We start from the raw sequence: 27666 nt of genomic DNA on the forward strand, positions 1-27666 counted from the left end.
TTTAATGGAAATTCTTGTTTTGCTTTATCATCACCATTAGAAATTATTAATTCGACACGAACGAAGTCGCGGGTACACGCTAGTTTAAGTGTACTTCTAATTCGAACTCTAGTGTGTAGTTGGTTTACTTATGAAGAATATACTACACATTTTCTTATATTGCTATTTTTTGACCGCAAATGGTAAAATCATAACTAAGAGCTTCTCGCCCGTCGAGTAAGATGCACCCTGTACACTGCTACTCAATTCAGGATCTACGCGGATCGAGGGGCAGGGCGTAGGTAGATCGGAATGTATAGGTATAGACGAGTGGCGGAATTTTGGCTTTTTTTATATCGCAATTTGTAAACAGCGCTTATTTGTAAACAACCACCGTTTTTAGAGAGGTATTTTAGATAACAATCGATATTTAGAAATGTTTTGACACCCTGGAAATATTACCACCGAGCACGTCATTGTTGCAACTTGCAACTGCGTTAATACGCCTGGCGGTGACCGCCTCATACTTTCAGATATTTAGCAGTAAAATAAAGAAACCTGTTATTTTTAAGCTGCTATTTTAAGCTGTTTTTTATAAATAACTATAACAGTTTTAACTGTTATCTAAAAATAACAGTTTTGCCCATCACTACTCGACAGTAAGCAATTATTTACTGTTTAGCCAAATCTTCTTGGAAATCCGATATATTTACTGTGGGTGCCTTTCGTTTTCCGATTAGTGTTGTTGCAAGTAGCCACCCTACACCCAGGCATTTTAAGCTTTTAAAACAAATTAATACCTATAGACACGATAAAAACCAGATAAAAACCGTTAGATCAAATGCAGCTGTCATGGATTTGATTCGAATGTGACGTCATGCGCAGATATGAACCAATTTGAAACGACAAATGATCATACCATCGTTTATCTATCTTGGTAGATCCTTTTAGGATGAGAGCATAGTTCCTCCAGTTCTAGCCATGCTTTTCCAAATAGAAAGTGTCGCTTGCGATCCAGTGCCTCGCAGCGACATGTTATGTATTCCGCTGTTTCCAGATCTTTATCGCAAAGTTTGCAGCCAGGACACCCTTGGGTTTGAGCTTATGTATAATATATATCATAATATATATATATATATATATATATATATATATATATATATATATATATATATATATATATATATATATATATATATATATATATATATATATATATATATATATATATATATATATATAGAGACCTGCTATTATTCACCTGCAGTTTATTTGTGCTAAGCATTATCAGTTCCTTTGTGGTTTTAGAATTAGGTTCCAGTGACTCTGGCGACCAATTTATTCTCAGTGGCTCTGGTCCAAGATAGGATCGATAACCTTTGCATTGCTACTTCATCGGCTTTTTCGTTGTCTTGGATGTCGCCATGACCCTGCACCTAGAATAATTAAATTCTGTTCCTTTCTGCCAGAGCTCTTAGTTTACCCAGACATTTCCAGCGGAGTCTCGACGATGTCTTTGTTCTCATAAGCGCTTTAAGTGCCGCCTGACTCTCTGAGTATATACTGATGAGTTTACCTGAGCAATTTGGAGAATGACAAAGGTTTCTGTTTAAAACAGGATTAAGTAGTTACTCAAGGAAAAAGGATAAGCTTGCACTTTCCGTTCGTTTGTCTTTGCCCGTCTGTAGTTATTAGTTCGTTCTGAAGGAATGTTATATTTGCCCACATTTCTCGATCCATTTTATTCACCTCGAATGTTTTGTGCTAGTGATAAAAGGAGGTCATTTGGTCCAATCTCATTTGGAGTAGAGGCCTCCTTATAGAATCCCCCATCTTTAAGTGTCCTGTTGCTATTCTATTCCCATTTCTCAGAGACAACGCATTTTGTTGTCGATAGAGTCCCATTCTTGCTTCCGCCTGGATTATTATGTGAAGAGACGGAAGGTCCAGAAGCGCCACCATTGATGCAGTTTAGGCGTTGTTTTTGTTGCTCCTGTTATGCGCAGACAAACAAGTCTTTGCACCTTGCTGAGAATGAGAACTGTTGTTTGTTGCATTACCTTAAGCCATATTACCAAAGATGCCATATGTTACTGAAGGCCTTACTACATATCTATCTCAGATATACCTGTTACTGACTATGATAATTTTCGCCTTTTCGTTATGCTGTTGTCATGAGGTGATTCTTTTTATACTCAAACTTTTATGTATTTATTTATTACCTTTTAACTTGTCATTTTATTTTACTTTTTTTAACCTTTAAACTTAGGTTGCGATTTTATTATAGTAGATTTCTATATCAACTAGGGCATTCTTTCTCATAGATACCATTCCGAAATAAAACCACTGTATAGCGATAATATTAAATCCGACATACTAGGCCAAACTTCTGGTTCTGAGATACACAAATGTATTTTCCTACATCTATAAAAAAAACTCCTGATAAAATACAAAAAATAGTATGGTAAGAGAGGGCTTTACTACGCTTAACATAGATAGAGATAACATAAAAAAATAAAAAAAGTAAAATTGAATGCTTGAGTCATGCCATGATACTAAGAAGATACCTAGTAACTGCAGGTTTCCATGATATGACTCTAATGAGTACACCCAGTAGCATTTTAATGTAGAATTTTACTTTCTTTATTTTTTAGATTTCTATTTCAATCGCGAAATACCTATTCAGCTGTGTTCAAGAGATGAAAAAAAAAACTCGCTACAAAGCTATTACTAACAGGAAATAAATAACTAGTATACTGTTTTTGTTCTTTAATCTATTTTACCCTGATTAATATGAGTAAGTCATCAAAGTGGATTTAAAAAATGCGCATTTAAAACATTATCTAAGAACAGTTTTCAGATATTAGTATAATTAGGAGATATTAATAAACTATGTAAAATACAGAATTTATCATTTTGTAATTCACATTTTCTAGATTATATTATTAACTATTGTCGCAGTGTTTTAAGACATTTCTTGCTAAAATAGTTTTAATCAAAGAGGGAAATTAATCACCTTTCTATACTATTGAGTTTGGTAGTTGTTTTTTGATGATTATTGTTATTGTTCAGTTCAAAATTATTTCTAAGAAAAAACTAATTTTAGTAGTTATTAAATGTGGTAATATGTAACTGATTATTTTTTCAATGACTGTAGTGTTTATAAGCACATACTATAAGGGCAATGCCATAACTTTGCGAGAACAACTGATATTTTCTACGCTTAGTGTATTTAAAAAAATATAACTGGGAGAAATGAAAAACGCCATCTTCATAAAGCTACATTAAAACGTATATCATTAGTACCTCCACAGGAACCTCTAATATAACTGTATTTTATTTTAGAGTTTGTGTTTGATAGCAAAGGCACAGAGTATAGAATATAACAAAGGTATATTAATGTTATATGAGGGTCCGGCAATAGTGCGTCGGGCATCTGTAGCTCCTAGAATAAAAAAACTTGAGAATTTTGTTTAAGTGTAAACCTAAAGTATGTACGAGGATGCATTTTAGAAAAATATTTTAACTTCTATAGGGTGGCTCAAAAAAGTGTGAGTGGATGGGCATGATTTTTTTTAAATGGAACACCCTGTATATTATTTCATTTTTGGATTTCTTTCAGATCACTTCACATAATCCAAAGATGTGAGTAAACATATTTCGATAGTTTCAGAGATATTAATAAATAAATAAAAATATATGTTTTCATCCTTTCTTAAAAAAAATTATTAAAAATACAAGAATTGTCCTGAAATCAAAACTATTTTAGCTTTTTGATTCAGATGGTCTGTATTTACTTTGCTATAAGTGTGGTAATCGTAAATCACACAGGATGTTCAAAATTCTACGCCAAACTTTCTAAAATATATAATAATTTTTCTCCTTTTTTTTATATGGAACACCCTGTATATTATTTTTTTGTTAGATGGAGAGTTTTTCAAGAAGTATTTCAAGATTTTGAATGGTTTGGCAGATACACGCAGTATTATTTCATATGGCTCTTTCAACGGTAAAATACCAGTGAAAAATCATTGTGTGGCTTTGATAAGAATTTACTGTGGAAAATGCTATATGAAATATAAAACTGCGAATATCTATGAAACCGTTAAATATTTTGAAATACTCTAAATACAAAAAATATTTATTTTTTAATTCTCCATCTATTATTGGAAAAATAATATGCAGGGTGTTTGTTACTTAAAAACAAAACGAAGAAAAATTATTTTATATTTTAGAAAGTTTGGCATAGAATTTTGAACATCCTGTATGATTTACGATTACCATATTTATAGCAAAGTAAGTATAGACAATCTAAAGTAAATACCTAATATAGTTTTGATTTCAGGACAGTTAATACTTTTTTTAAGAAAAGCTGAAAAAATATATTTTTTATTTATTTATTAATATCTCTGAAATTATCGAAATATGTTTACTCATATCTTATTAGGATTATGTAAAGTGATCTGAAAGGAAGCCAAAAATGCAATAATATAGAGGATGTCCCATTTAAAAAACATCATACCGATCCACTCACACTTTCTTGAGCTACCATATATAAGTTAAAATATTTTCCTGAAATACATTCTTGTACATACTTTAAGTTTACACTTAAACAAAATTCTTAATTTTTTTATTCTAGGAGCTACAGATACCCGACGCACTATTGCCTGATCCTGTATACTGTCTAATGAATGAGGGAATATTTGACCAGGCGACATACAAATATATAAAAAATATAATTTTTCTGAACATTAAAATGGCAGACACAAAAATTATTACTGCCAGCAATTCTCTTGTTGAGCAGACTATACAGGGTGAGTCTTAGATAAGTGCAAATAATTTTAGGGATGGTATTTTTCGATCCCAGGAACACATGTTTTTTTTGCATAAATGATGTTAAAAATTGTGTATTTTTTTAATTTTCCTGTATATTTAGGAAAAACTTTTTAGAACTGCTTGTTCACCGCAAAATTTCTCATGGTAAAATTTCTTAATCTCGGATATTATTGCAAATACAGAAAAAAATCCGAGGGCTCTCAATTTTTTTTGCAAATAACTTTTTTTTTAAATAATTATTATTGTTTAAAATTTTAAAATTCTCAAACTCAAATAACTCGGTTATTTCCAAGGTTGGCATGATTTAAATCAAAAAGAAATAATTTTATTGAAACTTTATAATAAATCAAAAAATAACTGTAAAAGTTATAAAAATGTGTCTTAGAAAACTAGAAAAAAATATTTCTATAACAGATATAACATATAATAAATCGAAAAATAATTGTAAATGTTATAAAACTATATAAAAATATCTATTCATCAAGATTTAAATGTTAGGCCGATTTTTGAAGCAATTTCGTGTGAATCCATTGGACCGCTAAACCTATGGCTAAACGCAGGAATTTATTTTAAAATTTATGTATAAGTGACAAAAATGCGCTGTTCGAATACATATTCGCAAATTCGCAAAGTCTAGTGCCAGAACTAGGTTCTTCTGATATAGAGACTATATCTTCATTCTCGAGATTCTATAATCGTTGTCAGAAAATGTGTTGTTTTATATTTTTTTTGAAACAGTTGTATGTTTCCAAATTAATACCGACCGACATTTTGATCTGCAGTAAGTACTTTACACTTTGACATTAGATAATACATACTAATTTCATTCTCGACTTAAGACTATTTCCCAACAATAGTGTATTGTTTTGTTAGGTTAGGAGTAAAAATTATACTTTTTTGACGATGCTGTACCTTTGAAGGACCATCATGAAGCTATTCCGACGTTACAGGGAGGCACAAAAAGTACATTTTTACTACGAATAGAACATACTATTTCTTTTAAAACATTACAAATAATTTTTTAATGAATTTCAAACATTGCAAACAATAGGAACAGTAGTAGTCGAGCAACAATTTGTACACTCGTTGAATTGGACACTTAATATCAGTTTAATAATATATTTTTGTACTTTTGTGCTTAGGCGTAAAAGTGCTTTACTTTTATGCTTAGGCGTTAAAATGACAAAAGTTAATATTTTTGAGATGTTTGAAAAAAAATCCTTTTGATCTAAAGCAAGCAACTTTTTTTGCGGAATATATTGGTGACCGATGTGAAAAATGGCAAACGCGCCGTAGAATTGTTAATGTTATCGGTATCGGGCAGAGTTATAAAGATTTAGCGATTTAGGATAGAACTTTAATTGGAAATAATTCCTAGTCAATTGGAAATCCCATTTAAATATTGTTTTGAATTAAAATAAAAAAAATCTGATTTAAATAAAAAAAAAACTGATTTAAATAAAAAAATCTGTTTTTTTGGTTTTTTTTTAAATCATGATTTTTTCCAACCCTGGTTATTTCGGACTTATTTGAAACACGGTAAATAGAAAATCTGTTTCTTTTATCGAGATCTACCAGCCCTGTAAATATTTGCACTTATAATATAAGACTCACCCTGTATTTATAGGAGACTATTACTATTAGGTACATGATTTACAACTAAAACAACATAAGCTTGAAAGTTTAGTAGACCTTTAAATATTTTAATAAGAAATAAAACAACCATTAAACAAAATTAAACGTTTATTTACTTTTCCTTAAACACAATACAAAAATAGGTTTTCTTATATCTAGTCTTATATTATAACTGGCAACTCATGGACGATTGGAGGTATCACAATGATTTTTCTCATCTTCCACTGAAACATTAAATTGTTAATTAATACTTTTATTATAAAAAAAATATTTTATAAATGAAATAAATATCTCTTTGTTTTAATTTATTTTTAAAGAACTAGTTTTGTCATAGAGAAATAGAATAAACGTTATTTTATCTTCCTTTTATTAAGTTATTGCCTATGAAATTATTTTATAAATTGAAGGAGAATTTAGTCAGTGCAACACATAATAATAGTACATCAACTGCACAACTATAGTCTATCCAAAAATAAAATATATAACGTTATTGACAGTAATATAAGATAAGTACTATAATAATATTTCATATCTTGACGAAATGGCGAATGCGCTTAAATTAGAAATGTTTAAGAAAAGTAGACAGGGCTAATTAATTATGGAATAATTATTATTTTTTATATTTATATAATTCATATATTTAAAGTAAATTATATCAAACAACCCAATAGTTCTTAAAAGAATTTTGAATTTATTAATAAATACCAGTAGATAATTTAATAGAATACACTTTTATTAGAGAGAACTTTTTTATATTAGAACTTAGACGGTAATATAATGTTTATATTTTTATTATTTTAATATTAATTGATTTCTTTGGATTACACTTTTAATTGAAATTTGAAATTAAAAATATTATCATACAGGGTGTTTCAAAAAACATGTGCCATCTTTCGTAGGGAGATTCCCCACAATAAAATAAGATTTATTCTTCATATGAACATAGGTCCGATTCTGCTTTATTTCGTAGCTACAGGGTGTTAAAGTCTTAATATTTTTTCGATTTATTATAATTTTCTTCCAAGTATTTTAGCGTTTAGCGAATGAAATATTGAGGGTAAAAATTACTATTAATGCGACATATTTTAATGCTAAAAAAGTGTCGATATATTCACCAGGGACGTGCATATGGGTTATTACTCGAATATTTTTCTAAAAAAAGCATGTACGCCACTGACTTATTTTTCTCTTGTTAGCGAAATAGTGTAAGCAGTTTAATACCGATTAAAAGTTGTCTCTAGATATTTTGTCGATTTCGGCCTCCTTGATGAGATAAACGCAATTATATTAATTTGCTTTGATCCAAGTCTAATAGCAGCCTTTAAAAAACTAATATTATTATGCGAAAGTTTTAAATAAGTACTCATTGATTCCTCATCAAAGGATATGAAAAAAAGTTCCTATAAACATGGGTAATGCATAGTTTTAGAGTTATAGGATGTTAAAACTTTATAAAATTATTTTTTTTGTAATTATCTTAAGTACCATTATTTTTTTATTTGAAATTGCTGTAGGTTGGAGTAATAATATGTAATAATAAATTAGGTAAAATATATAATTTATTAATTTCATTTTAATTTTATTAGTTATAATTAATAAAATTGCGTTTATCTCATCAAGGAGGCCGAGTCGACAAAATATCAAGAGATAACTTTTAATTAGCATTAAACGACCAACACAATTTTGATATCAAAAGAAAAAAAGTCAATGGCGCACATATTTGTTTTTGAAAAATATTCCAGTGATAACCCATATGCACGTTCCTGATGAATTTATATCCACTTTTTTAACATTAAAATATGTAGCACTTATAGTAACTTTTATCAGTGGCGTAGCGTGAGTTAGGGGCGCCCGGGGCGGAGAGCCTCTAGGAGGGATGTTTGCCGCCCCCACAGAATCCGTCTGCCGCCTTTATAACAAATTTTTGTCGCTCCACAGGTACTTTGAGGGCCACCGCCTGGGGCGACCTGGCCCCTCCGCCCCCGCCTTGCTACGCCATTGACTTTTACCCTCAAAATTTCATTCGAATCACTAAAACTACTTGGAAGAAAACTAAAATTATAATAAAACGAAAGAATATTAAGACTTTAAACATCCTGTAGCTACGAAGCAAAGCAGTTCTATGTTTGCAATCGGATCTATGTTTATGAAAAATAAGTCTTATTTTTACGTGAGGAATCTCCCCACGAGAGATGGCACATGTTTTTGAAACACCCTGTATAAAATGAATAAAATTAGTGTAGTTTGATTGAAATGCATCACACTTTCTTATATTATGTAGAACGTAGAACATTCTGTTCTACATGCTACTTATAGTAATGTTTTAACTTTTTCATTCACTGTCTAATAAGAAAGCAAGAAAACTGGAATGGATTATTTTGTTTACCACAAAACACAGAATTGTGTTTTGTGGTATATTTTAAAGTAAATCATCAAAAATTAACTTACTAGCTTCCGCTTTTTGCTGACGCTGATGCTGATGCACTTGCAGATGCATAACCACCACTTTTTCCACCCGCTCCTCCATCACAACCTCCGGAACATCCACCATCACCTCCGCCTCCGTAACCACCTCCACCATGACCGCCATATCCTGAAGTAATTCAAATAAGTTCTTCTTAGGAGATAAACTTTAAAGTAATTCTTGGTGAATGTAAATATTATTTGTTTTTGATATATGTTCAATGTATTTGATTATGTCTACCGCTGAAATGCCTGTCTCAAAATTTAATTCTGTCAAAAAAACGGCGTCATAGATGGCTGGGGAATGAAAACCGATATTAATTTTGGCGAGGACAAGTCTTAGACGTCATTTAGTTGGTCCGTATACTCTTCTTTATTTATTAATGGAGCTTACGGCCAGCTGGCTTTAAGAAGGTTGTAATTTATGTTGTTGTTTATTTTTATATTGAGTAAAAATGATGTTTAAATAATGTAGTTTAAAATTAGAAAATAGTATATTGTTTTATTAGGAGTAAAAATGATTCTGACTTTTCGTGTTGAGGCTGCGTATGTCTGACATACAGGCGAGACACAAAAAGTTATTTTTACTCCGAATAGAATATGTTTTTTTTTTCAAACGTCATAAATAATTTTTTAAACAATTTTAAATGTTCCAAATAGTATAAAAATATTTAAAAGTAATGCCTGGTTTTTAATTATAATCATATATTGAGAAACTATGGTTACGCTCGTTGAATTTAACACTTTATGTTAGTTTAATAATTTATTTTGATACTTTTATGCTTAGGCGTAAGAGTGCTTTACCTTTATGCCTAGGCGTTAAAATTACTTTTTTATATTGTGAATCACGTCGCAAAAACTAACACTTTTGTGACGTTTGAAAAAAAAACATATTTTTTTGAATCATCGATTGTCATTACCCCGCCATCTTTGACACCTTTTTTTTCGATCTAGCCGTATTATATTCTGTACTCCAATATTAGCGGTATTTGAATATGAAACGGTTATAATGATTATAATGATTATGCGCTATTAATGAAATATTTACCTCCAGCGCCACCTCCACTATGGCCTCCATATCCTCCACTTCCTCCTGATCCTCCTAAACCGCCTCCACCACCGAGACCTCCACCGCCACCTCCTCCAAATCCACCTCCGCCGCCTCCGCCCAGACCACCTCCTAGTCCTTTTCCACCATATCCACCTCCACTAGATCCACTGTATGCACCCCCACCGGATCCACCTGAGCCACCGTAACCACCTCCGTGACCTCCGGCTCCTCCAAGTCCACCTCCGCCTCCACCTCCAAGGCCACCTCCGTGACCCCCGGCTCCTCCAAGTCCACCTCCGCCTCCACCTCCAAGGCCACCTCCGCCTCCAAGACCACCACCTCCGCCGAAACCTTTTCCACCTCCGTATCCCCCTGCTCCTCCAAATCCGCCTCCACTTGCTCCACCGTATCCGCCACCACTTGATCCACCGTATCCGCCGCTGCTACCCCCGCCGTAACCTCCTCCACCTCCGCCAAGACCTCCACCTCCTCCAAGACCGCCGCCGCCGCCTCCGCCTTGGCCTCCTCCGAATCCACCACTGCCTCCTTTGCCACCTCCTATTATTGACACTTGTCCTGTAATAGAATAAAATGTTGTGTTTAAAGAGGATTCATAAGGTAAGCGTTATAAACTAATAATAAAATTGTGTTAACTCTACTATTTTTGTGACAATTTTAACGTTATCTTAAAACTATTATTGAACTCTTCCGAACCAATATTTTCTTCTTCTGTTTCCGAATCCTTTTAATAGAGGAGTTCTGATCAAAACTTCAAATCATTTGGTTGCACTACAGTTTTCTCGATTGCAAGCAATGGGCGCAGCTTAAATTACTGTTATATCAGTAGATATATCCTTATTTGAGCAGTCTAGAGTAGAGTTGCAAACTGATTTCTATTCCAGAGGACAGTTCTCTTTTCTCCCACGTATTGAAAAAGTGATCAAAATCGAAAAATATGTGTATATCGTCACAATGCTTAATATAATGGTTAATCTAGCCCCAACAAGGTGTCTTTCACTATTCCCACTCGTTCGTACAGAAAAGAAACATTTACATACATAAAAGAAAATTTTTTGGAAGAGATAAATGTTTAGCTTTTTTTAAGATAAATGTTAGGTTAGGTTAGGTTGTACTAGTTGGCTTTATACCTTGGCTTTATACCTAAAGTTATATTATTATTTGGATAATAGTTTTCTTTGGACAATAGATATTTGTATATTTTTTGAACGTTTAATTCTTGTGATTATGGTCCGTAACAATAATGTTACGGATCATAATCCTAAGAATCAAACCTTCAACAAATTTATATTACTTACCTGTGGCATATCCGTCTGAACCTCCTCCATGGCCGCCACCTGTTTTAAAAAATAAAATAAAATTAAGGTATTTTTCTCAATAATGTGGTTATTTTAATAAATATTTTGGAAAGAAAATGACTTCACATATACGAACTGACAAATTACTAAGTATAATATTCTTTTTAACATTAATTATTAAAGGGAATATAATGGAAGGATAATAGTATAATTTAACCATCCATAAAATTCCATTATAACATTTTATGTTCATGCGTGTTTTAAAAGATGACAGATTAATTCTTATTGTTCTTATTGTAAATGTAAAATATGTACAATCATTTTTCTTTTACTGAGAAAGTCAAAGATTGAGTATACAGGGTCCGGCACCAGTGCGTCGGGCATCTGTAGCTCCTAGAATAAAAAACTTTGGAATTTTGTTTAAGTGCAAACCTAAAGTATGTACCAGGACGTATTTCCGGAAAATATTTTAACTTCTATAGGGTGGCTCAAAAAAGTGTGAGTGGATCTGGATGATTTTTTTTAAATGGAACACCCTGTATATAATTGCATTTTTGGCTTCCTTTCAGATCACTTTTCATGATCCTAAGATATAAGTAAATCTATTTGGATAGTTCCAGAGATATTAAAAAATAAATCAAAAATATATATTTTTCAGCCCTTCTTAAAAAAATTATTAAAAATACAAGAACTGTTCTGAAATCAAAACTATATTAGGTATTTACTTTAGATGGTCTGTTCTTACTTTGCTATAAACTATGGTAATCGTAAATCATACAGGATGTTCAATATTCTACGCCAAACTTTCTAAAATATAAAATAATTTTTCTTCGTTTTTTTAAATGGAACACCCTGTATATTATTTTTTTATTAGATTGAGAATTAAAAAATGAACATTTTTTGTATTTAAAGTATTTCAAAATTTTTAATAGTTTTGCGGATACACGCCGTATTATTTCATATGGCGCTTTCAATGGTAAAATACGAGAAAAAAATCATTGGGTGGCTTTCATAATAATTTACTGTGCAAAATGCTATATGAAATATAAAACCAGGAATATCTGCGAAACCGTTAAAAATTTTGAAATACTCTAAATACAAAAAATCTTCATTTGTTAATTCTCCATCTATTGAAAAAATAATATACAGGGTATTCCATTTAAAAAAACGAAGAGAAATAATTTTATATTTTAGAAAGTTTGGCGTAGAATTTTGAACATCCTGTATGATTTACGATTTCCATATTTATAGCAAAGGAAGTACAGACTATCTAAAGTAAATATCTAATATAGTTTTGATTTCAGGACAGTTCTTGCATTATTAATAATTTTTTTAAGAAAGACTTAAAAATATATAATTTTTATTTATTTATTAATATATCTGAAATTATCAAAATATATTTACTCAGGATCTTAGGATTATGTAAAGTGATCTGAAAGGAAGCAAAAAATGCAATAATATACAGGGTGTTCCATTTAAAAAAAATCATCCCGATCCACTCACACTTTTTTGAGCCACCCTATAGAAGTTAAAATATTTTCCTGAAATAGATCCTAGTACATACTTCAGGTTTGTACTTAATCAAAATTCCCAAGTATTTTATTCTAGGAGCTACAGATGCCCGACGCACTATTGCCGTATAGTATATTCGCAGACCCTGTATAGTATATTCGCAGTTAAAATAGTCATATAATTTACCTCCAAATCCTCCACTTCCTCCACTTGATCCTCCATGACCTCCTCCACCTATTTAACATTAAAATTATATTATTTCATTTTTATATTGTATATTTCCTTAATTATTTCTTAATTACCTCCAAGGCCACCTCCCCCACCTCCTCCAAATCCACCACCTCCAGCACTACCTGTAAGTTAAAGAATAAGAAAATCATCATACGTGTCATACTTGTCATTATAATTAATGCTCATACAGTTTATTAAAATGAGAGATTTGAAGAATTTTTCTTCTATTTACTTTAATATTGGCAAATATAATACCGAGGGGTGTCTCACTTGGTTAAAAAATTTACATATATTGCCAAAATATCATTTTGCTGCCAAGCGATTGCCAATGACTGCGAAGAAGACTGCGACTGCCAAATTTGCCAGCGGCTACCAAGAAAATGTACATGTAATTCCAACAGTGAGCCCTCGTCTAATACAATTATCATATTAATATTTTTTCATCAATTATTAAGAATCTACATATATAAAATGTTAATGTTTATCTGTGTCGTGTCTACTGAAGTAATGACTTGCTCTAGAAAGTTGCTTTTTTCACTAAAAGATAGCTAATTGGCTATTCTAAAATCTGTCGTCGCTGGATTTTTTGTTTTTCATTTAATTAAAAAAAAAGTATTTTTTTCCTGATGTCATGTCGTGACGGATGCGCCAGGCTTCAACTAGTACTAGTAATATACAGGGTGTCCCAGAAATAAGTGCAAATATTTTAAGGGGTGGTAGATCTCGATAAAAGAAACATATTTTCTCTATATCGTTTTTCAAATAAGTCCAAAATAACGGAGTCATTTTACTTTGAAAATTTCAAAAAAAATGATTTTTTGCTAAAATTTTGAGAACCACTGGATCTTTTCAGGACTTTCTTTCTTGTAAATTTAATCTAATACCTATGTTGCCATATTATCAAGAAATTATGTTTTTTAACTAAAAACTAAAAAAAATTCCAAAAAAATTTTCAAAAAATTTCGAATTTTCAAAATATTTTTTTCGCGAAAAAACCTCATAGGCGTGTTTCTGGGGTTGAACTATACTACCAGTTAAAATATTTGAACTTATTTCTGGGACACCCTGTATATTTACGAATATACTCACCACCTCCGAAGCCTCCTGAACCTCCTCCTCCATGACCTCCTGCACCTCCGGAACCTCCACCACCATGACCTAAACCTCCTGAACCTCCATGTCCACCTAAATTGAGAATGAAAAATAAGCCTGCATTTCTGTAGATTTTTAACATGATATAATAATATACGATATTTTTAAACAGATTTAACAATTTACTTATCTATAAAATAGTTGTAACAATAATATCTATAATTTATTGCAATGATAATGTTCTAAAATCGTTTGTATTTGACATACGATAATTCTGAAGAGAAAGAAAGCAGAAAAAATAATGAATACCGTATATTTTCTTAGATATATACAAAACTCCTCATTATATGAGATTTACATGCCATACATATCTTATTTTTAAAACTCTTTTGCTTCTTTAGTTATTATTTCTAAAGATTACATTTCTTTAACCGCCTGACTAATCTGGGGATGACTTCTAATGTCCTTTTGTTGCTTGTTACCGGATTTTGTTATATATAAATACAGCTAAGGCTGACAGAATTTGCCTTTTCCTCTTCTTAGGCTATGTCATTAAAAGTTAAATTTGATATTACTAATTTCTGGAATTCTTTTATGTTTATTTTTACCTTTAACTATATATTCATAATATTTCTATTTGTATTTATATGAGTTACTTTGTACAGAATTCTGTAAACTTTGCCAGTGCCACTAAAAATGATAGCTACTGGTGGTACCGCCCAGCAATACGCCAACGAGGTGCTACGCCACATAAAGCCGGCATCCCACGACGTGGGACTTGGCGAGTTTGGCGCGCGATTTGCCGAGCCACGCGTCGTGGGAATGAGAGCGCTCGTCGATGCGACGAGCGGCTCGGCTCGGCGCGGTCTTCCCGTCAATTGTCGGTAAATGTGGCACAAGTCAAAGGATGAACGAGCATCGCAAGCTTGACTTGTCTGAACTTGTTGAATCATTTCCTACCATTCCCACGTAGGCTTGTATAAAACAAAAATGTTTTGCAGTCTCAGTAACGTTCTTCATATCGTCGCAGAATAATCGTTGAGATAGGTGTATTTTTTGCAAACTAAGTTTCTCATTTATTTATTTTTTGAAGAATGGGGTGGTCAAATGAACTGGTTATAGAATTTTTGGAACTTTACGAAGGAGAACCAGCAATGTGGAATCCAAAGGACCCAAACCACAAAAATAGAAATATTGTTCATGATAGTTGGAAAAGAATTGAAACTAATTTAAGTGTCAAATGCACGGTGGCGAAACTTGAATAGAATAAAAAAGCATTGATGGCAACGATGTTGACTACACATTGCCACAAACAAATATACACTGCACTGTTTTCACTACTATGCAACTTGACAAGTCCAGTCGACAGTCGCGCGCAAATTTGCACTCGCGACGCACCGCGCCGTGGGAAACAACCACGCTCGCTGACTCGCCACTTGGCGAACTGACTTGCCAAGCCAAATTCGTCAAGTCCCGCGTCGTGGGATGCCGCACGGTGGGGTATTAGCATGAAAAAGGTGATCGAAATTCGAAAAAGCAAATGTGTTTAAGATTTCCCAAAAAAAGATACATGATAAGTTAAATCATGTCTGCAATGAATGGCGTTGCTATGGGTGTGTTTAGTTGCATTCATTTGTTTCAACGAAACGTCAAAGTTGTTACTTCTCAAAGATAAGAGGTAAATGGCTAAATTTTATGTCTAAAATTATAAATTGTTTTTGTTCTTGTGCTCTTTTTACGTTTATATTATTGTTTTGATTGAAAATGGCTCAGCAAGCTGCAGGTATGTATTCTACAAAAACGGATTATTTATTTTGATATTCTCTATACTAACGATTTTTTTTGCAACTAAAAGTTGGGCGTTCAGAAAATTTGATTAAATTTGTGACATTTTTATTATACTTAGAGATTTAGTTGCGCATTTCGAAGAATTCAGCATATTGTCTATATACGTTTTACTTAGTAAACATTGGGCTTTCATACAGTAAAATAAAATACTGCGACTTTTTGCGACTTTGCTGATAAAATGAGAAAAACATTCTTGGTTTCCTCTAATTTGCCAATCAGTGATATACTAATGCGAGGTGTAAACCGCGATGGAATTGTTGTGTACAAAGCGATCGCATTAGTGCCATTAGCAGTATAACACAATTTAGCATTAGTAGCGACTTTAGTGGTATGGGCATTGCTCGCGGATTAGTCGTAGCATTAGTAGTATTAGTTGCGATATTACTACTGGTATTAGTGGCATTGTCCGTGGAAACACTGGAACAGTGATTTTTCTTTCTTTTTTTAGAATCGACGAATTATCCTTTATTTTGTTCATATTATTTCCTCTTTAATTGAAATTAGCAATAATTAAAAAAATAATTTCGATCAACTATCTGTGTCAAATACCCCACTCTGTGCCGGCTTAAATGTAATTATTCTTGAGCCTTTATACCGGGTGGTCCGAACTGTATTCCGGAAACTTCGACAGCATATTCTGCAGATAAAAACAAGTAAAAAACTTCGTATAATGTATGCCCTAAAATGCTTAGTTTCGGAGATACAGGGTGTAAAAGTTTCATTTTTATTTCGATTTTTTCCAAATAATTTCTGAAGTAACGGCAAGATTTGGATGACAATTGGTGTCTGGAAGTTTTTCGACATGAGAAATTTGATGTTAATATGAATCCTATTTGTAGGGTGGTGCCATCTACATGTGGTTTAACTGTTTTAAAGAGTAATCACTTTCCGTCCATATCTGCGTAAAACTACTGAGTGAAAAATATACATTTCCGTGACTTTTTATTTTTACAAAGAGATCTTTTTACGTAAAAAACGTCGTAAATGTATATTTTCTTACTCAGTAGTTTTATACAGATACGGACGAAGTACGGAAGGAAGTTATTACTCTTCAAACCAGTTAAAAAATATGCATGTGGCGCCCTCTACAAGTCATATTGACATTCAAATTTCTTATTCCAAAAGACTCCCAGCACAGAATATCTAGCCACGCAACAGAAAAATACTCGAAATGAAGGAGCTAAAATTGCACAAATAGAATACTAGATGGCGCGACAATATCATAATCAGAATATAATTAGAAATCTTGAACTTTGGGTTTTGGATCGACGGCTCGTCGACTGCCTTGTAGCTCGGTTAAATATGCACAGTTGCCAGATTCAAAAAAACTTGAATTGGCATCCCATTCTTTTTACTGTGTATAATGCAGTATGTGTTTCTTTCTATTCTTCTTTTCTTGTCAGATACACTTATATTAATTATTCCTTTGGCTATTAAAATAGTTTTAAGTATATTATTACAAAACATATACATTTTTAATATACACTACCTTATAATGTTATATTAACTAAGAAAATACCTTTAAAATTAATAATATACACGGCGATTGATAGTGATATTTATTAATGCTGGAACGTTAGTAATGAAATATAAGTTTAATAATAATGGAAATAATTTATTAAAATGGAGTACAAAAAACGTTAACTGACTAAAAAATACTATAATAACAAATTTCTTCCGTTTGCCACGTTATTTATATAGACCTAGGTAGATTTTAAAAAGTGACACGGGTACAATTAATAATATATTAGTTCGGCATAAAAGTTGCTGTCACGACATCGAACAATAAATTAAAATTCGTATAATAAATTAAAATTATTAATTAAACAAATTTTTATAAAGAAACGCAAGTATACCAAATTTGGGCCCAATCGAACTCCAGGAAATGATATCATAATAGTGTACTATATTATGGTACCACTTGATATGCTTTAAGGTACCATAATATTGCAATGTCACCGAAGATCCGTAGTATACCAAATTTAAGAACAATCGAACGCCATGAAATGGTATCGTAATATGGTACTATATTAAGGTACCACTTTATATACATCATAGTACAATCACATTACAATGTAACCGAAGATACGTAGTATACCAAGTTTAAGCCCAATCGAACGCCAGGAAATGGTTTGTAATATGGTACTATATTAAGGTACCACTTTATATGCATCATAGTACCATCATATTACAATGTCACCGAAAATACGTAGTATCCCAAGTTTAAGCCCTATTGCCGTCATGTACCTAATATTGCTATGTCATCAAATATGGTACTATAGAAGGTACCACTTTATATGCTCCATGGTACCATGATATTACAATGTCACTGAAGATACAGTATATCAAGTTTAAGCCCAATTGAACGCCATGTATCGTAATATGGTACTATATTATGGTATCACTTGATATGCTTCATGGTACCATAATATTGTAATGCCATGAAAAATAGTATATATCAAATACCGTATGATACCGAAAAAAACGGCGTCCAGTTGGCTGGAAAAAGACGATCGATGACATTTCCCATATAAATTTACATATAAAATGACAGCGATATGCATTTCATTCAACGCCGTTTTTTCCCCATTATATGATATGAACTTGGTATGAACTCAATCGAACGTCAGGAAGTGGTATCATAATAGTAGAACAATACTTATTATATTGTCGCCGAATTACAATGAAAATTCAGGATTGAATTATACAATCAAACGTCAGGAAGTGATTGTATTCTGGAAGGGATTTAATTCCAACTAACATGGCAAATTGAAAAAAAACAGCTCTGATCTATTTTAATATGTTTAAATGATGTAGCAAATTTGAAGGTAGGCTTTATCAGGAAGTATTACGATATGAATTACACAATGGCAACACTGCACAAAATTCTTTTAAATTTTGTTTGTAGAAAACTGTTTTCTTTTAAATTTATTGCCCTCTATTATGTAGTAGCGAAACTACCTCATCAAAATATCTGATTTGGAGACAGGCTTTAAAAGACCTTTTGCTACCTACAATTTTATACATGTAACGAGGCTTCTGTTGCGTAGCTAGATATTCTGTGCTCCCAGACACCAATTTCCATCCAAATATTGACGTTACTTCATAAATTATTTGGAAAAAATCAAAATACCAACCCAACCCAAAGTGAAACTTCTACACCCTGTATCTCCGAAACTAAGCATTTTAGAACGTACATTTATACGAACTTTTTTAATTATTTTTATCTGTAAATATGCTGCCGAAGTTTCCGGAATACAGTTCGGACCACCTTGTATTATTGATTGCTATCAATTGCAAGTCGCAAACATGTAATTTAAAGAAGTGGCTGGAACTACCCGAATCTTCGAATATGACACCATAAAAGACCAAAAACTCTATAGTAACGTTTCAAAGTAGGGGTTACTAACAAGTGCTACCATAATACCCCCATTAAATTTTTGTTACTTTATAGTAACAAATTTAAGTTGCGGTTAGGTTAGGTTAAAAAAAATAGATATTCTAGTACTTTCTACCGCAGAATTAAACGAAAGGAATTACTGCGAGCCGATTCATCAATATTAGAAACAAAAACTACATCTTTCTATAATCCTACTGACGAACATCATAAATCAGGTAGTGACTGAGACATTTTTGTAGCTGTTTCTGTAGACGAGTGTAGTGTTAGTTCATCTGAAACCGAATCTCAGAGGAGAACTAATTTGAAAACCAACAACAATATAAAACAAGAGCTAAAAGAGTGGGCGCGAAAATACTCTATACCTCATGTAGCTCTGGATAATACAGAAACACTAATAATAGAAAATGTACAATAAGTAAAAGATAACTTCAAAGGACAAGGCGGAACGTTATAGTGGCACCAATGGAATGTATAGTCGCCACCGCCGCGATCGGTGTACCATAACGCTCCAATTAAGTGGCAATTTGGTGGCGCAGGGAACTTTCTTGGAAAAAATCAATTTATGGTTCCAAAAAATCGTTGACCATGTAGTTCCAAAAAAGTTATTGTTTCTATAAAGTCGCCTTTGGATAGCTACAATTGTCACTTTATCAATCCGAAGATTTTAAAGGTCCAAACGGGTAGGATTGGCCTAATATGTTATTGTTCCCGGTACTTTGTGGAAGCATATGGCACTATAAAAAAACTTTTCGGATTAAACGGCCATATTTTTTTCATGAATTTTTAGACGAACAGCCAAATGGCTCAAACATTATGCGTTTTTAAGCTAAATATACCTAGATTAAAGCTTTTTTCCTTAGTTATTTTGTTATTTCTGACGGTGGACTAATATTATAAAGTTTGACCCCGGTTTCAAGCAAATTATTATTATTTTTTAATTACAAACATGAGTTTCTATTGCAAATGATATAATAATTTGAAATATTTTGAGAGGCGGTCGAAATTTTTTTTATATAAACCCACTATTTTATTCAGTAAAGTTGATTGCGTTCTGGAATTTACCTAAAAAAGGCGTTAAAAGTGCACGGTAAATAACAAATATTGAAAAAATAATAATGGCTGCCATAATTATTTTCCATCATGACATTTATTTTTATGAAATGTGAAATTGCATGAAGAGGTCGCTGCGAATGAAGTTCAACAGTTTAACGAAAGTTCCACATGTCGGTGGCTAACACTTGGCTGCCACGAACCCGCGACTAGGCAGCTTCGTAACAGATAAGTCGCATTCACCAGTAGGCTACTTTATAGTAACACATCATAGTAATTCTTTTAGTGGCAAAAACTACCCAAGACACTACCCGGCTACTCAAAATCTTTCCCCATTTTGGTCGCAGTTACTTAGCAGCTACGAATATACGACGTAACCGCCGATAGTCACCGCCCACTTTGTAGTGGCGTTGATAGTAGCAGTTACATATCTGCCACTATAAATGCTAGTTGGGATATTTTTTCTTTCCTATATCTTGGAAAGTAGTAATTTGTCTTTCGTTTGTTTACCGAAAATTATAAATGCGCATATTTCTGCATTTTTATAATAATAAATGTAGAAAGTTTTAGTTCTTTTTTATAGATTTTATAGTGTTTTGTTTAACATACACCCTTATCTGTTTTGTATTAACACACACCGTTATTATTGATGAAACAAAATATCTCGATTAAATTCTTTTAGTTTTATACACTTTTTTTCATATTTTGAAGTCATTAAAATTTTAAATATCCTATTAATTATTAGTGATGGAATAACTCGGGCGAAATTTCGCTCTCGATTATTGAAATAACCGACATCGCTCGATTATGATCGAGCGACCAACGCAAGCTATCCTATCGAGCGAATTTGCTACATACATTGCAGATTGGCAATATTTTATCAGTATTTTTGGTAAAACATCTTCAAATCACAAATTGTTCTTTTGATTGGGACCGCATTGTTAATTATAGGACTATACGAGGTTATCTGTTACGTAACTGTGTGACAAAATTTTAGCACCTACATCGACAAGGCTTCGATGCATGATCAAGCGAAAATACTCGTCGCTTGTCGCTTGCCACTGTCATAGAAAGAATATGCGCTCTGCGCACGCAGCTTACTGCTTGGCGTTACGATTACAACTGGTACAAGCGACGGCGACGGCGACGGCGACAGCGATAAAACGTATATTTAAATACGAGCGAAATTTCGCTCGAGTGATCGTTTGATTATTAAAATCGCAAGAAAATCGAGTACTCGATTATTAAAATTCATCGGTTTTCCCATCACTAATATTAATTACCAACATGTTTTCTCAAATATTCTTCTTTTTATAGTGCCATACTCTACATAGAGCGTCGGCTACCTCTCGCATGTACATGTGATGTGTGTCATCAGTGTTTCACAAGTACACGGGACCTACAGTTTATTGCCGAATCCGAACGGCACTATTTGAGAGGCTGTACAAGGCAAATATACTCAAGGTGGTTTGCCATTGCCTTCCTTGAGGTGGCGGCTCGTTGGTCGCTCTATTTAGATAAATAAATATTTTTATTTAAATAAATAAAGTGACCGTACTGGCTGGGGATCGAACCCAGTACCTTCCGCTCCGCAGATCGACACACTAACGCTGGAGCTACGACCGGCCACTGTTTTCCATTAATTGTACCTTATTTCTTTGTAAAATAAAATAAACTACTTTGAAATTAAGCTGCATCTTTGCATGAAATTAAAACACATCTATTACTCTCAAGGATTTTGTCGTTGGACATACTATAACTATACACACTTGACAATCTACAGAGGCCATGCAGATTGACCACTGTGAATTAATAACTGACCTCCAAGTCCTCCGCCTCCGCCTCCGCCAAGTCCTCCACCCCCTCCAAGTCCTCCGCCACTACCAAAACCTCCTCCGGTTCCGGCACCACCCGCACCTCCATAAGAGCCTGACGAACTACCTGAAATACATTTTTATTACCATTTTTAACAATTATTTTGAAAATTCAATAAAACCCTAATAAACTAGCTAATAATTAAAGAAAATAATTTACCGTGAATACTTAATTGTGGCCAGTTGTTTGAGACATAGATTTTATGTGCAGAAATTTTTGTTCAATGTCATATTGTGGTTAAGGTATTAATATTTAATGGGATTCTATTATTGATGTGTAATAAAAATTAAATAACATGTAATTAGAAAATCACAACTCGAAGCCTCGTTTATTAAAATTTTATTTTTCAAGACTACAACATAATACATATAGTTATAACATTAAGACTTAGATTTTACATACAATAACTGAGAATGAACTGAGAATGAACAGAGAATAACTGAGAATGAACAGAGAATAACCAGGAATGACAATAGTGTGAGAACATTTTAGAAGCAAACTATGTTAATCCTTTATAGGGCGGTACTAATAATTATTTTCCAGTTTGATCAAATTGACTTTAAAAATATATAAACTAAAGCACAAAGGGAGCATATCTTCTTAATAATATTTTTCAAAAAGTTAACAAATAAGGAAGTTGGGTGGTGGTGGTCGATTTTTCAACCAGAGACTGTTAAAGCAAATATATGTATAATGTAATGATCTAATGTATATGTTACGGCTAAAATGGATACTATTATACATATAGCTATTTTGCAAAAAGCGCTGTTGTTTTGTTGGTTAGGTGGTGTTGGTTTTGCTATTTGTTTGCAAAATTGTTTGAAAATGAATGTTTGCAAACTAGCCAAGTATCCATTTTAGCCGTAACATATACCGGGTGCGTCTCAAAAGTGGCTCACCCCTATATCTTTTTTATTTTTTCAGTTAAAAAAACGAGATTTGGTATGTTAGTATACGACATAAATTAGGATTGATTGACAGGTTCAAATGTTTCCGATCACTTCCGGTTTCACCGGATTTCATTTCAGTTCAAAATAAGTTGTTTATATTCCTAATATTGCAATCATAGGTATAAAAATAACCGAGTAATTAGGAAATAACTTCGTTTTTCTCATGTTTTATGACTTAATATAGTTTGCTTCTGGGGCACACTATTATAATATTTTTCTAATTATAAATAGATGAATTCACAACATTTATTGTAGTTGTCTATATGCATATTGAAAATATAATTTGTACTATAACTTACCACTGTATCCTCCTGAATGACCACCTGAACCTCCTATAAAATAAATACAAATAATTTAGTAATTATGTATTAACATGCAGAAAATTCTAATTAATTATCGGCAACGTTAGATAAATTGAAGATATTCTTGATTTAGTTTGTGACTTCCTAACAACATTGGGATACATTTTTAAAATGATATAGAAACCTTGAAATGGATAAGACGAATAGGAAAACAAAACACACTGTATAGTTTAATTTGCAGTATCGATTTAGTGTGTCGCAGAGTGTGGATCGACCTGCCTGTACTTGTGGTTTGTTTGTTGTATCAGCATTCCACATTCGAGGAGCCTCTCTAGACAAAGTAACATGGAGGAATTTGCCTTTGTTTTCGTATAATATGCCAACTTAATTAGTAGGATATTGAATAAAATACTTGAAGTGTTTTAAACAAGAGTTTCACGTGATGTAAAAGAAAAAAAAAATGAGTATAAGAAAGAATATGTGAACTAATTGTCCTTATTGTGGATCGTATATAGGGTGACACAGCCTTTGGAAAAAGTTCTACATTAGCAGCACACATTTTCTTCTTCATAAACCAGCAACATTTATAAGATTAATAGTAAACTAGATATAATTTTGCCTCATAGAGTATAAGCTTCCGAACAGTGAATAGTGAGTGCTATAAAGTGTGTCTAAATGATGGGAGCGATGCCGGCGGTAGCGTAGCTACCGGTAGGGCCATCCATGCCGGCAAGCTCTCGAAGAGATTAAGGTGAAGCTAAGAAGATTCCCACGCAGCGTCTGTCCCAGAATGGGCGGCTGCACTGGTGAAAGGCAGCAGTTTCACTAAAATCGGGCTATAGCGCGAGAAGAATGACTTTGAACAGAATGACTTGTACAGTGCCGAACACGGAAGAGCGCGGCTAAATCAGCGAAAACGGTCTTCCCACTGCGGTACAGAAAAGGAACGGAACCCTTACTGTAAATCATTTTCCAAAAACCTTAATGGTAGACAAAAACGATAGAATGGCCCTCAGTCCGGGGCACCCCTTAAGTGGGGAGAGGGTGCGAAGAATCCCCCCGTTGCCTACTATTAAGAATCCGGGAAACACAGAGAAAATCAAGATATATGACAATATAGTACGCATTGCCACCTGGAACGTACGTAGCTTGTTTATGCCTGGAAAATTGGCAAACACTGAGGCCGAAATGAACAGGATGAATATTGATATACTGGGACTGAGTGAGGTTAGATGACCTGGTTCTGGCAGGCAAAGAACAAGTAATGGATATATTTATCATTCAGGCGGCACTGACCCAGAGCATCGATACGGAACAGCCATACTAGTTTCGGATAGAGTGGCACAGTCAGTCATAGACTTCGTCCCTTTGGGCGATAGAGTGGCTCTATTAAAACTGCAAACAACTCATAGAGATTTAAATATAATTCAAGTTTATGCCCCAACAAATGACAAACCAGATCAAGAAATCGAAGAATTCTATAACAAAATAGATGAAGTAATGCGGCTCACAAAGAAGGGAGAGATAACGATGATAATTGGAGACTTCAATGCCAAAATTGGGCGTGGTGTTGAGGGGGATAGCATAGGGGCATACGGTCTGGGCGAAAGGAACGGTAGGGGAGATAGACTTGTGCAATTCTGTGTAGAGAATAACCTCTTAATCGCTAACACCTTTTTTAAACAGCACCCCAGAAGACTGTACACCTGGAGGTCACCTGCAGATAGGGAGAAAAAAATTGTCAGGAATCAGATTGATTTAATTTTGCTCGGCCTAACCTTCAAAAGGTATATGAAGTCAACAAGAACCTACCCTGGAGCAGACATCGGCAGTGACCACAACCCTGTCGTGCTGCACTTTAGGCTCAAGAGATTCTTGAGAGTTAAAAGAGAAAAAACGGCAAAGAAAATAGACATCGCACTATTGAACAACTCCGAGAAAAAGAAAGAGATCAGTTCTAAGATCGAAAAAGAACTAGAAATGGTAGAGGTACCTGTACGGGAAGAGGATGTCGAAAAGACATGGAATGAGAACTAGAATAACAAATATCCAGGAAAAAGATATTGGATTCACGGCAACCAACAAAAAGCAGGAATGGATGACACAGGAAATACTAGACCTCATGGATGACAGACGGAAGCAGAAGGCAAACCCGACAGAATACAAACGTTTAAATGGGCTCATTAGGAAAAAGTGCCGGGAAGAGAAAGAGATCTGGATGTCAACAAAATGTCAAGAAATAGAGCAACTACAAGCAAAGTATGACACCTTCAATGTTCATAAAAAAGTAAAAGAATTTACAAACAGATACAGAAAACACCAAGAAACAATCCTAAGAAACGATAACAACGAGATAATTCTAGGAGTAAAGGCTAAGCTTGTGAGATGGAAAGAATATATCGAAACACTTTTTAATGATGACAGACCCTGTTCCCCACCACCGATAGATCACATACTGAATGAAAAGGCTCCAGCAATAACCAAAGACGAAGTTGTTCATGCAATAAAAGCGCAGAAAAGCGGAAAAGCTACCGGTCCCAATAAAATAAACGTTGAAATACTTAAACTCATTGCAGATAACGAAAGCAGAAGTCTAGATTTGGTAACAGCATTATTTAATAAATTATATAGCTCAAGCAAAATACCGTCAGATTGGCTTAAATCAACATTCGTAACCCTGCCAAAGAAACCCAACGCCTCACAATGTGATGACTATCAGATGATAAGTCTTATGTCCCATGTCCTCAAAACCTTTCTTAGAATCATCCACACTCGAATCTACAAGAAGTGCGAAAATCAGATGGACAACATCCAGTTTGGCTTCAGAAACGGACTCGGAAAGCGTGAAGCACTCTTCTCCCTAAATATAATGACACAGAGGTGTAGAGACATGAATGTGAATGTATTTGCATGCTTCATAGACTATCGTAAGGCGTTCGACTGTGTTAATCATCAGAAGATGATCAAAATTCTAAGAACAACCGGAGTTGACGAACAAGACCTACGTTTCATATCAGAACTTTATTGGCATCAAACGGCAGTAGTTGAGATGAAGCAGTCAACATCGGAAGATATACAAATCAGACGGGGTGTTCGGCAGGGTTGCGTCTTGTCTCCGCTCCTGTTTAACCTGTACTCGGAGACTATATTTAGAGAAGCACTGGATCGAATCCAGGGCGGAATCAAGTTCAATGGAATCCCAATAAACAATATCAGATATGCCGATGATACGGTTATAATATCCAACGATATACAAGAACTGCAAAAGCATTATAGATTCCGTAGTCCACTATAGTGAGATGTTTGGACTGCATCTCAATGTCTCCAAGACCAAACTATTGGTCTTTTCTAAGACTCCAATAAATGCGCACCTGCGTGTCAAGGGACAAACAATCGAACAAGTGACCTCAATTAAGTATTTAGGAGCTAACATCAATAGTCAGTGCGACCCGAAAAGAGAAATATTTTCAAGAATTGAGCAAGCGAGAAAAATCTTCGTGAGAATGAAATCATTTTTTACAAGAAGAGACCTCAGTGCGGATCTCAGAACTCGAATGGCCAGATGCTACGTCTTCTCTGTGTTACTCTATGGATGTGAGAGCTAGACACTGGATTCACAGACCGAGAAGAGAATAGAAGCCTTCGAAATGTATATATACAGACGGATGCTGCGAATCTCATGGGTACAAAGGATCACCAACAATGAAGTACTCCAGCGCATGCAGAAACAAAAAGAGATACTGAACACCATCAAGGAAAGAAAAATGCAATACCTGGGTCATGTGATGAGAGGTGGTAGATACGAAATACTGCGCCTCATAATAGAGGGCAAAGTGCAAGGGAAAAGATCAGTAGGAAGACGCCAGAACTCATGGCTAAAAGATTTGAGGAGATAGTTTGAACGCTCGTCTGTGGAAATCTTCCGGGCTGCAGTTTGCAGAGCCACAATTGCCATTTGGATCGCCAACCTTCGGCAGGAGAGGGCGTGATAAGAAGAAGAAATGATCAAAAAAAGTTTATAGCGCAATATAATATAATCCCTAGATAGTATACGGTGGTCAGTTGTGCCTTTTCACCGCCAATACAAGTGCAGAAGTGAGGTAACAAATTTTGGAGGTTTATGACA

At 33.8% G+C, this 27666-nt stretch overlaps 1 protein-coding gene across 3 annotated transcripts in view; it reads right to left on the reverse strand.

Moving 5' to 3' along the window:
- Window positions 1-6540: 6540 nt before the first annotated feature.
- The window catches only part of LOC115883828 (glycine-rich cell wall structural protein-like), a 40045-nt gene continuing 18919 nt past the window's right edge, over window positions 6541-27666 (reverse strand). Inside the window, exons 4-13 of one of the 3 annotated variants that reach the window (XM_030902236.1) lie at window positions 23538-23570; window positions 22235-22354; window positions 14113-14208; window positions 13095-13145; window positions 12979-13026; window positions 11281-11319; window positions 10283-10540; window positions 9962-10210; window positions 8899-9043; window positions 6541-6674 (exon numbers count right to left, since the gene is read on the reverse strand). In XM_030902236.1, the coding sequence (XP_030758096.1) occupies window positions 6665-6674; window positions 8899-9043; window positions 9962-10210; window positions 10283-10540; window positions 11281-11319; window positions 12979-13026; window positions 13095-13145; window positions 14113-14208; window positions 22235-22354; window positions 23538-23570 (1049 nt within the window). In that variant the 3' untranslated portion in view covers window positions 6541-6664. Of the gene's footprint in view, window positions 6675-8898; window positions 9044-9961; window positions 10541-11280; window positions 11320-12978; window positions 13027-13094; window positions 13146-14112; window positions 14209-22234; window positions 22355-23537; window positions 23571-27666 lie in introns of all 3 variants that reach the window. The other 2 variants (XM_030902235.1, XM_030902234.1) reach the window with 2 other exon arrangements.

This window comes from Sitophilus oryzae, unplaced genomic scaffold (genome assembly GCF_002938485.1).
Source record: "Sitophilus oryzae breed Bouriz unplaced genomic scaffold, Soryzae_2.0 scaffold_1_pilon_pilon, whole genome shotgun sequence".
In the NCBI taxonomy this organism is placed as follows: domain Eukaryota; kingdom Metazoa; phylum Arthropoda; class Insecta; order Coleoptera; family Curculionidae; genus Sitophilus; species Sitophilus oryzae.